The sequence below is a fragment of the Rattus norvegicus genome, chromosome 1 (genome assembly GCF_021556685.1).
Source record: "Rattus norvegicus strain SHRSP/BbbUtx chromosome 1, alternate assembly SHRSP_T2T, whole genome shotgun sequence".
NCBI lineage: Eukaryota > Metazoa > Chordata > Mammalia > Rodentia > Muridae > Rattus > Rattus norvegicus.
The window spans coordinates 80,340,976-80,351,658 of record NC_141534.1 but is presented as its reverse complement, the minus strand read 5'-3'; the positions used below and the strand labels follow the sequence as shown (position 1 = coordinate 80,351,658).

Sequence of the window (10,683 nt, the reverse complement as noted above, 5' to 3'; positions counted from 1 at the left end):
TCCCAACTTCTCAGCAGCGTCTCTTTCCGAACTGTTCATTGGCAGCACAAGAAAACTTCAGAGTTCTTGTAGGTACAATTTCCCAAACGATAAAGGAATATTAGGCAAGAGAAAAGATCTTCTTGCTACGCAGGGTTGGCAACGAAGTTTTGTTACCATGGCAACCAATGGTTTCCTGGGGCCGGGGGCAGCAGTGGCGCGCGTGTGCATTCACCTCTTTCCTTCCTGGTTCGCTCAGATTTTGCCCCCCCTTAAGCTGAAAGAAAGAGAATAGAGCTCCGGACTCTAGTGTGATGGGCGCAGGCCTTAGCGATTGGAAGTGTGGTCATGCCCAAGGCCAACCAATAAAATATGAAGTTTGTATTTGACAGGGTCCGCCCTCTTTTCGCTTGGACCTGAATAACCTGACCCTGACAGAGTTTCCGTAGGAGCGATGGTTCTTTGAGCCAATGAAAGAAATGATTTGGGGCAGGGCCGATGAAGGGGCGGGATAGATTTCTATGGCAATGTCTGAATGACAGCGACCCAAGCCATTAGCTGTAGTTCTCTGGATATACCGACAGAGTGGGCGTGGTGGGGTTTTGTCAGGGCACCGACTGGGACCTGGAGAGGCGGGAAAAAAAGAGCAAGAGAGAAATGAGTGTTAGCCAATAAGAACAGCGCGAGTTTCATAGCAACGGAGGAATGACGGCGGGTTGGGCCAATAGAAGGTTGAGTTGTCTGTCTTTCCGGCCGAGGGGAGGCGCGGCGGCTGTATCTGACGAGAGCCGGAGGAGGCGGTGGGTGGAGGTGGCGGCTGCAACGCGGGCGCCGGAGGAGGAGGAGGAGGAGGAGGAGGAGGAGGAGAAGGAGGAGGAGAAGCGGGTGAGGGGCGGCGCGGGGCCCGACTTCTAAGCCCCCTCTTGGCCCCCGCGCCGCCCAGCCTCCCAGTCACCCCCTGACCCGGCTGTCCCCGGGCCCGTCCTCGAGCCTTGCTGTCCCAGTCTCCAGCACCGCGGATCTACGCGCTCCTCACTCGTAGCCTTCCCTGCACCCTTGGAGCCCATACAGACTCCTCTTACTCTCAGGTCTTTCCTTGCACCTTAGGGGTCGTTCCCTGCCCCACCAGGACCCATCCCCTCCACCTTTTCCTGTATCGTAACCTACCCTGTCACACTCAGGGCACTTCCTGACTCCTGTCTCACTATCCTGGCCTCTGAGGCCCTTCCTATGACTCTCTGAGTCTCCCCACCTCTCTTGTACAACCTTCCCAGGCTTTAGTTAGCTACTTAGCTCCCTCAATTCCCTTCTCGAACCCCTAGGATCTTTCAGGTTTCCATCACTTCAAATCCCCCAGGAGTTCCCCCAAACCCTGCTTGGAACCGCTAAGCCCTTCCCTTGGACCCTGGGCGTATGTACCCTTTGGATTTCGTGGTCTCCTCCCTTGCAACCGCAGGTGCCTTATTCCTCTCCTTCCCCCACCCTGCACTCCCCGCAAATCCTTCTTGACTTCCCTCCATTTTCTCTCCCCTTTCTCTCCCTTCCCATCTTATTCCCAATACCTGGCTTTGTCTTTTCCCAGCTTCCAGGTTTTTTTCTAAGCATCCTCTTCATTTAACTCAGACTTGTCTTTTTTTCCAGATCTTTCTCCCAGAATGGCAGAGTGTGTTTGCCACACTCTGCCTCCTTGCTCTCTCCCAAAGCGCAGAATTGTCAGACACACCATAGTGAGGGTACTGGGTAACCAACCTGTCCCTCCGTTTTATTTGATTTGGTTTTCTGAATCTTTTTTTCCCCTTCTTTGCCTCCTACCCTTTTGTTTTGACTTGTTTCTTCTCCCATTCTCTCTATTCCTTCTTCCCATTTAGGTCCTCTTGAGGGCCTCCTCTTTGCTGGAATCCTCCGTTGGGAACTAGGTACTGAATCCTTCCCCTAATGGCTGCCTGGATTCCACCCACAGCCTTTTGACCACTCCCCAGAGGAGGGTGACCTTGGAGGGAGGTGATGAGGACAAGAGAATCAACCTAGCAAGGGTCAGCAAAGGCAGGCAAGAAGCTCAAAACATAGAATTCATTCTACCCTTTCCCTTGATGAGAGCCCAGCTATCCTGACTCCTTCCTGCAATCTTAAGCCTTTGGAGTTGTCTCCTACTGCCAATTAATCTTCCTTCCCCCTGGGTACACAGGGACCTGTCTCCTACATGTGCACCTGGCAAGGTGGTCTTTGTGTGTACTGACTTTCCGTGAAAGAGTACGTGTCCTGGGAAGGTAGTGTGTGTGATTGGGGTCATGCATCTGTTTTGCAAGAGGGGAGGGAAGTACTTAATGCACAAGAGACTGTATTTCTCAGGGTTTCCTCACTCAAAAGTACCTGTTGGGTGTTATTCTTGCATAAAGCCCTGTAAAGTCAATATTGAAACACCCGCCCCATACTCTCCTACAGATAAGCAGGCTCTGGGGCCCACAGACATCCCATGTAGCTTCTGAGTGGCATATCCATGTGCCCTGTTCTGTGCCAGAAGCAGCATGGTTTATAGAGCACCATGGGGCCTGACCGAGTGACAGCCCGAGAACTGTGCGAGAATGATGACCTGGCCACCAGCCTTGTTCTTGACCCCTACCTCGGCTTCCGCACCCATAAGATGAATGTCAGGTGAGGGGGAATTTGGGGGTAATGGGTCCTGGGTCCTGGACCCTTTCTCTTGTATTTTCATAATTCTCAGCCTGGCCTCCCTGAAGTTTTGGGTGAGGACCATGGGCCTGGAAGTTCCTGGAACCCAGGCATACCCTTTCTCCCAGCCCTGTGCCCACCCTCCGACGACAACACCACCTTCGCTCAGCACTGGAAGCTTTCCTAAGGCAACGGGACCTGGAAGCTGCATTCCGGGCCCTGACACTGGGAGGCTGGATGGCCCACTACTTTCAGAACCGTGCTCCTCGGCAGGAGGCTGCCCTCAAGAACCACGTGAGGGAGCCTATGCCTGACCCTGCCCTGCACTGTACACTCTCTATTTAGCTGACAGATTCTAGAGCTCTCAGGAATATAGGCCCCAGGTCCAAGACTGCCTTGCCACTGGGGACAGCCTAAAAGGAAGGCTCAGAATCCTAGAAGAAGAGAATTGGGGGGCAGGGGGCGGGTGAGCTGAGATGAGTCCACCCTCCTCTTCCTTTGACAGATGAGGACACCTAGACCCAGAGAGGACCCAGGCCACACAGTCAGTGACAAAGTAGACCTGGTCCAAGAGAAAGAGGACCCTGTGGTTGGCCCTGCTCATCTTCCTGCCCTCCCCCACTCTTCTCTCAGATTTTTTGCTACCTCCGCGCCTTCCTGCCTGAGAGTGGCTTCACCATTCTGCCCTGCACCCGCTACTCCATGGAGACCAATGGGGCCAAGATTGTGTCTACCCGTGCTTGGTAAGGGGGCTGCTGGGAGCAGAGACCCAGTCAGTCCCTCTGGGTGAGGTAGGACCCAGGGGAAGTAGGGTTAGTGACACAGGAGGACCTGGTGGATTTGAGAGAGAATGAATGGAGGATGCAGTGGCTGGCCCTGCACCTCAGAGCTCCTGGTCCCAGGGTGCTTCTGTGTGAAAGGTCCTCATCCCCAGCAAGGATTGGGAGGCATTGCTCAGAGCCCCATAGCCTAGACTCTTGGCAGGAAGAAGAATGAGAAGCTGGAGCTGCTGGTGGGCTGCATTGCAGAGCTGCGGGAAGAGGATGAATACCTACTTAGGGCAGGCGAGAACGACTTCAGCGTCATGTACTCCACTCGAAAAAGGAGTGCCCAGCTGTGGCTTGGCCCAGCTGCCTTTATCAACCATGGTGAGGGCAAGGCTAGAGAGAGGATGCTGGGGCAAGGGCAGGGGGAGGCAGGCAAGTGCATGAGACAAGGTAGAGGGGCTGTCTTCAGTTGCTCACTCTTTCTCTTTTCTCTCTTGTCCACCCAATGGCAACAGACTGCAAACCCAACTGCAAGGTGAGACCTTCAGAGTGTGAAAAAGGTGGGCATGTGGGAATTGAAATGCAGGGAGGGCTGGTTTTAGACTATTTCACCTGATGAGGTAATTTCCTATCCTTTCAGTCCCTCGTAGTTGGTAGCAGTACCTAGGGTGGGCAGCATGGGAAGACGTGTGCCCTCAAGGACATCAGACAGGGAAGAAGGGGCATCAGTTTTGGCGGAGCCTGGGTTACTGACTGAAACGGAGGCAAAGGAGTGGTGGAGAGACAGATTAGCAGGTAGCTAATCTCACCAGACAGCTTTGAAAGCAGAGGCAGGGAGAAGCCAAGAAATTCCAGGAGGCCAAGGACCTCTGCTTAGAAACTGGATGGAAGGGCAAAGTAAGGGAGGAGGAGGTTACTGGCCTGAACCTGTTGCAAAGGGTTTTGGAGGTCCAGTGGAGTGGAGTAGTCTCCTGTCTTAGGAGACTGAGGCAGAAAAATTCTAAGTTCTAGATTAATCTTGGCAACTTCAGTGAAACTATATTTCAAAAGGGCTAGGGATGTAGCTCAGGGTAGGGTGCTTGCTTCATGTGTGTAAGACCCTGAGTTAGTGCCACAGAAACAAAACAGAGAGAGCTAGGGGTGTAGCTCAGTGGTAGTGCTCTTGCCTCACAAATGAGTGGCCTGAGATCAGCCCACAGGACCAACACGAACAAAAGCAAAGTTTTAGTTGAGCACCCTGCCTTGTACCTGTGAAATCAGTGTTTTGGAGACAGAAGCAAGAGGATTACAAGTTGGAGGCCAGGGGTTGGGGATTTAGCTCAGTGGTAGAGCGCTTACCTAGCATGTGCAAGACCCTAGATTCGGTCCCCAGCTCTGGAAAAAAAAAAAAAAAAGCAAACAAGTTGGAGGCCAGCTTGGTCTACATAGTGAGTTTCGGGTCACCCAAGACTATACAGTAACAAGGTCCTGTATTCAAAAAACTAAAAAAGGGCTAGAAAGATGGCTCAGCAGTTAATAACACTCAGTGGCTGCTCTTCCAGAGGACCTGGGTTCAATTCCCAGCACCCATGTGGCTATTCACTCCTGTGTGTAGGTCTAGTTATAGGTCAAGAGCTTCTTTTTTTTTTTTTTTTTTTTTTTTTTTTTGGTTCTTTTTTTCGGAGCTGGGGACTGAACCCAGGGCCTTGCGCTTCCTAGGTAAGTGCTCTACCACTGAGCTAAATCCCCAGCCCCTAGTCAAGAGCTTCTTATACCCTCACACAGACATACATGCAGGCAAAACACCAATGACTGTAACATAAAATGAGTGTGTGTGTGTGTGTGTGTGTGTGTGTGTGTGTAAGTGTAACCAAGTAATGATAAGAAGGGAAGGGGAGTCTCCCGGAAGTCCTCCCATTTGTGTTCTGTCAGGACACAGACCTCTGGTCCCCTTTGGGAGCACCCATGGCATGAGTAAGAACCAAAGCTCAGTTTCCTGACTCAGAACTAGAAAGTTATGGCTGTATGGCCTGGCCTCAGGTTTCTCCTGTTGACGCCCCCTAAGACTGTTGTTGGGGTCAGGTGGTGGACACCTGAGAAGCCCAAGACTTGTTCCACATTCCAGAGGCTATTAAGATGAAAGACACACAGCCCGCACTAGGCCCTCTGCCTTGCATGCAGACACTGAGTGTAACAGAAAGCAAAGGGCACCGTGCACACAGTTGTCAGCTTGCTTACTGAGTATAGTGGTCTGGAAGCAGCAGGCTCTGAAGGAGCAGAGTTTTCCTACATGTTGAAGAAAATCAGAAGCACAGGAGGGCAAGACATTTCAAACCATGTGGCTCAGACTGTAATGAGGCACCCCATAACCAAAGATGGTGGCAGTCTGACCACTGAACCTAGCAGCATGATGGGAGGTTTGGTTTCCAGATGGCTATGGCAGCAGTGTGTAGCAGGCTCAGTGGAAAGGGAAGAAGTGTACAGAGTGAGGGTGGCCTTGAGGAGATCGGCAGGTGATGAATCTTGAGGTGATGAAGGACCAACTCAAGGAAGAGCAGCAGGATGAGAGGACAGGGATCTATGAGGTGCTACTTTCAGGCACTGGCCAGTTGGCCTGGAGGCCATCAGGCAGGGAAGCATCTTGGTTCACTTTGGATGTCAGGTTTGAGTGGCCGGTTGGCTAGATAGCTAGATGGTGACCATGTTCCCTCCCACATAGAGAGTGCAGAGGTAGATGCAGATGTGGAGTCTATAGGGTAACCTCAGGATGCGTGCTAAGAGCTGGGCTGGAGGATGGGAATCTGGCAGCAGAGTGAACATAAGCCTTAGGAGAGTGGGAAGTAGCCACAGAGGTGGAGTGGCCCCTGAGGGACTCTGCTGGGCCTATAGGGTAAGTCTAAGGGGTGGAGCCTGGTACTTAGCTAGCAGTCAGAGGAAGAGCACTGCATCCCGCCTGGAGGTCAGGTTAGCTCACTGGCTGACAGGGAGGGGTAGACACAGAAGGCGGTCTCTTAAGGAACTCTGTGGAGAACAGGCTCAAGCCAGGGTAGCTACCAATAAATGGTAGGGTAGGAGTGGGCTCCTTAGCTGTGGTCTAACTCATTACAGAACCCTTGGACCTGGGTGCCTGGCCAGGTTGTGGAGCTGAAGAGCTCCTGCCCTGCACTCCAGACTAGGGTGCTGAGGGGGCATGGCCTCAGTTTGTGCCCTCAGATGGAAATACTGCCTGTGTGAAGGTGCTACGGGACATTGAGCCGGGGGATGAAGTAACTTGCTTCTATGGCGAGGGCTTCTTCGGTGAGAAGAATGAGCACTGTGAATGCTATACCTGTGAGAGGTAGGCACGGACTGAGTGAGCAGGGTGTGTCAACGGTTGCTGGGCTGGGATGCATCCTTAGGATTCACCCTAAAATATGTCCAGCCCAGCATCTCCCTTTGCCCTTTTCTGTTCCTGCAGGAAAGGCGAGGGAGCTTTCAGACTTCAGCCCAGGGAGCCGGAGCTGAGGCCACGGCCCCTGGACAAGTATGAGCTCCGAGAGACAAAGAGGCGTCTGCAGCAGTGTTTGGACAGCAGCCAGCAGAACCTGCTGAGCCTGCGGGCCTGCTCCCACCTGTCCCCACTGCGCCCTGACCCATTCTGTGGTGAGCATGCCTGTTCTCTAGCCTTTGGGTCACTTTTTCTGATCTGTCCAGAGAAAGAACTGCCCAGGTCCTGTTGACTGACTTTCACTTTTTCTGTCTTCTCTGACCTCCCAGCTGCCTGCCAGCCCTCATGCCTGCTGCCTGTCAGTCCCCACATGGACTACTTGCCCCTCTGGCTCCAGTGGGTGCCTCAGCCCCAGCCCAGAGTACGTCCCCGGAAGCGCCGCCGTCGCCGCCGCCGTCGCCCCAGGATACCCCAGGCTTCATTGTCCCCTGACCTGCACACTGCCTGTGTATCCCTACACCGATGGGGAGGCTGTGGTCCCCACTGCCAACTACGGGCTGAGGCCATGGTGACCCTACACCTGCTCCCCCAGACTCGCTGGACCCCAAAACAGGACTGGTACTGGGCCCGACGCTATGGGCTACCTTCTGTGGTGCGCGTTGAACTTTCCCCTCTAGCCCCAGCCCTACCAGCTGCTCCTGCTCCTGCTGGGAACCTAGGTCCCACCCCCACCCCTGACCTCATACCTAAACAGGCCCTTGCCTTCGCTCCTTTCTGCCCACCTAAGCGCCTCCGGCTAGTGGTCAGCCATGGTTCTATTGATCTGGACATCAATAGTGGTGAGCCATGATGGGCTGCTTACAGGGAGCCCTGAATGGAAGGTAGAGTCTCTGTCTTGGACCCCTCCAGAAGGGAAAGAGGAAACTGACCCTTAACCCAGGTCTGATCTTGGGAGTGTGTTGTTGGGGACATCCCTAGAGAGTTTGATCCTTGTTGCTCTATGGTTGCTGACCCCTGAGCCAGCCCCAACTCAGCAGGGAGCCCTGGCCATTTGATGTCCCCATCCCTGTCCCTGCCCCCACCTCAGGACTGTAGGAGTCATTCCCCTCCCCTCAGCCTCTTCCTCCCCAGGGAGCAAAGCCATAGGGGTTGGGGGCCACTCCATGGCAACTCTCCAGAAGGCCAGGCCTCAGGAGGTGGAATTGACTTGGGGGTTTGCCTTCCCAAACTACTCCCAGAGTGGGGAGTAAGTTGGCGCTCAGCTCTGCAGTTGATGGAGGTACGGGCTGTCAGATGGGGTGGGTTGTACCCAGGGACACAACCTTGGCTCTGAACATGGGTCTCAGGGAGGCCAGGTGTGACCTCATCTTTTTCACGGTGCTATCCCTGGTGCTACTGGGGTGTAGGGGAGGCTCCCTCTCCTCCCCACACCAGAATGGGGTATGATGGGGGATTGGAAGAACTTGAACTTTTTATTAAAACATTGTAAGCCCTTAAGAGTTTTTTATGTTGGAGGGTGAGATCTCAGCTTGGCTCATGAGGTGGCATGCCTGGGAGACTGCCAACTACCCCAATATGCCTTAAGAAGGGAGAGGGCAGTGGGTTCTGGGGACCGCTGGAATAAGATAAAGGCCTCTAACCGCACATGCAATGCTTGTAGGACATGACCAAATGCATTCTCCGCTGTGGGGAACTGAGACGATAACCAATAACTGATGACCAGGAGGGAAGCAGAGTCTCTTGCCTGAGGCCATACTGGGGCTTGTCTCTTCTCAGCCAGATCTCAGCAGGGCCTGGTGTGGTGGCACCCCTTTAATCCCAGCACTAAAGAGGCAAAAGCAGACAGATCTGTGTGAGTTCAAGGCTAGCCTGATCTACACAGGGATCTGTCGAAAACAAACAAAAAACTGTACTTGGGCATTGGCCTCAGGAGCAGGTTGAGAGGAGATGATACAAATGGGACCAAGAAGCTCAGCCCTGGGGTTGGGGATTTGGCTCAGTGGCAGAGCGCTTGTCTAGGAAGCGCAAGGCCCTGGGTTCGGTCCCCAGCTCCGGAAAAAAAAAGAACCCCCCAAAAAAAAAAAAAAAAAAAGCTCAGCCCTGCTGAGGGGTGGAGGGAACCTCATGTAGCCCAGCTGTCCTCAAGTTTCCTTCTTGTACACTAGGAATAAAACAAGCTGGGGATGTAGTTCAGTTTTAGAGGGCTTACTAAGCAGGCACCAAGCCCTAAATTTGATCCTTCATACCAGAAAAGAACCAAGAAAGAAAAGAGCCAGCATGGAAACTGGTACCGTCTCAGTGGGGCTTTCCCCATCCTGTTTCTCCTTAGAGAATCTCGGAGGTTGATCTGATGGCTCCCAGAGCCCTAGGATCCTATGAGGAGAACTAGTGTCTGGAAATGAAGTGGGGTCTTGAAGATCTATAGGACAAAGCCGGAAGCAGCAGAGCTATTTTAATGTTCTGGCCTCTCTACCCAGGAAGCACATGAAACCCCGCCAGTAGTCCCAGAAAGAAATAGATTTCTGAGGAACTACAGGGCTCAAGGGAAGAGGAAAGCAGGGCAATCAGTCTCAAATCCTCTAAGCAGGGGAGGCTGCTAAGAGACAGGGTATTGCCCTGGGATCATGGAAAATTGACCCCAGTGGATGTAGGTGGGGAAACACTAGCTGGGAGGCCTAGAGAGCTTGAAAATTTGTGGTGGAAGCAAGTAGTCCAAGTGGGGGTTGGCAGGCAAGTTGTGACCCGGCTCCTTGTGTAGGTCAAGCATGGGCAAAGTTGGCCAAGATTATAAGAATGGATGGGCGGGGTTGGGGATTTAGCTCAGTGGTAGAGCGCTTGCCTAGGAAGTGCAAGGCCCTGGGTTCGATCCCCAGCTCCGAAAAAAAGAACCAAAAAAAAAAAAAAAAAAAAAAAAAAAAAAAGAATGGATGGGCAATGGCAGCACACACATTTAATCCCGGCACTTGGTAGGCAGAGTTAGGTGGCTCTCTGTGAGTTTGAAGCCAGCATTCTCTACTTGGAAAGCTTAATGCCAGTCTGGCCTTAAAACGTAAAGACACAGGAAGTAGTCAAGTGACAATGACAAGAGGGAATATGAACCTGAGTAGGAGAAGTGATAGAGGAAGGAATGGGCATTGGGAGAATACATAACTCTAGACCCAGGACTTGGTGGGACAAAAGATGGGTCCCTAGCTGATTGTCATGTGCTCCAGGCACCTAACTGGGTGATGTTATTAAGTCCCCCCCCCCCCCCCCCGGGGCTGGGGACCGAACCCAGGGCCTTGCGCTCACTAGGCCAGCGCTCTACCGCTGAGCTAAATCCCCAACCCTGTTATTAAGTCTTTAGGGAGCATTTAACCTCTTCCCTGACAGTGCCCTCTGGTCAACTGCTGTTCTATCTGCAACACCACCTGTCGGGGTGTAGAGTGACCAGTATCTTTCTGAAGCCTTATCATTACCCTGTACTTCCTGCCCCTCCCTCTCAGGTTGTGGTCAGACAGTTCTGAGGCCAAGGTCTAGATGTAGTCATCCCAGGCCATGTGGGGTGTGCCTTGATGGGTGATGAGCAGCCCATGGGGCAGGTGGTAGACAGGTCATCAAGGGTGGGGCCAGCCAATCCTAGGAGCTCAGCCACCCTTCCTATACTGCTTCTGACAACCTGAGTCTTAGCCATCATGATATACAGCTGGAGAAACTGAGGTTGGTCACCTAGGAAAATGACTTGCATAATCAAAGTTATCTTTGAACCTGAGAGTTAAATGTAGTCAGTCACCTGAGGCCTCAGACTGAGTCTGAGGATTACTTCAGGTCTGGCTGGAGGGTTGATAGCTGGGGGTAACAGCAGGTGCCAGCACAACCAGC

General features: G+C 52.9%; 1 protein-coding gene and 1 long non-coding RNA gene across 2 annotated transcripts; both read left to right on the top strand.

Annotated features, from left to right (window-relative positions):
* Positions 1 to 583: 583 nt before the first annotated feature.
* LOC148007219 (uncharacterized) lies at positions 584 to 2,280 on the top strand. Its single transcript, XR_015649720.1, has 3 exons — positions 584 to 864; positions 1,848 to 2,026; positions 2,165 to 2,280. It is a non-coding gene; the product is annotated as an uncharacterized LOC148007219 (long non-coding RNA).
* Kmt5c (lysine methyltransferase 5C) lies at positions 710 to 8,316 on the top strand. The gene is made up of 10 exons (NM_001107475.1): positions 710 to 864; positions 1,337 to 1,435; positions 2,422 to 2,631; positions 2,778 to 2,943; positions 3,283 to 3,392; positions 3,634 to 3,797; positions 3,932 to 3,951; positions 6,596 to 6,732; positions 6,853 to 7,037; positions 7,152 to 8,316. Exons 3-10 carry the CDS (start codon positions 2,522 to 2,524, stop codon positions 7,670 to 7,672), a joined length of 1,413 nt encoding a protein of 470 aa, NP_001100945.1. The 5' UTR covers positions 710 to 864; positions 1,337 to 1,435; positions 2,422 to 2,521; the 3' UTR covers positions 7,673 to 8,316.
* Positions 8,317 to 10,683: the final 2,367 nt, after the last annotated feature.

Bases quoted from the DNA above. Each gene is read 5' to 3' on its own strand.
- Kmt5c (NM_001107475.1), top strand. From the start codon at position 2,522: ATGGGGCCTGACCGAGTGACAGCCCGAGAACTGTGCGAGAATGATGAC. The intron at 2,944-3,282 runs GTGAGGGAGCCT...CTCTTCTCTCAG, and splicing joins AGGCTGCCCTCAAGAACCAC to ATTTTTTGCTACCTCCGCGC. The intron at 7,038-7,151 runs GTGAGCATGCCT...CTGACCTCCCAG, and splicing joins GCGCCCTGACCCATTCTGTG to CTGCCTGCCAGCCCTCATGC.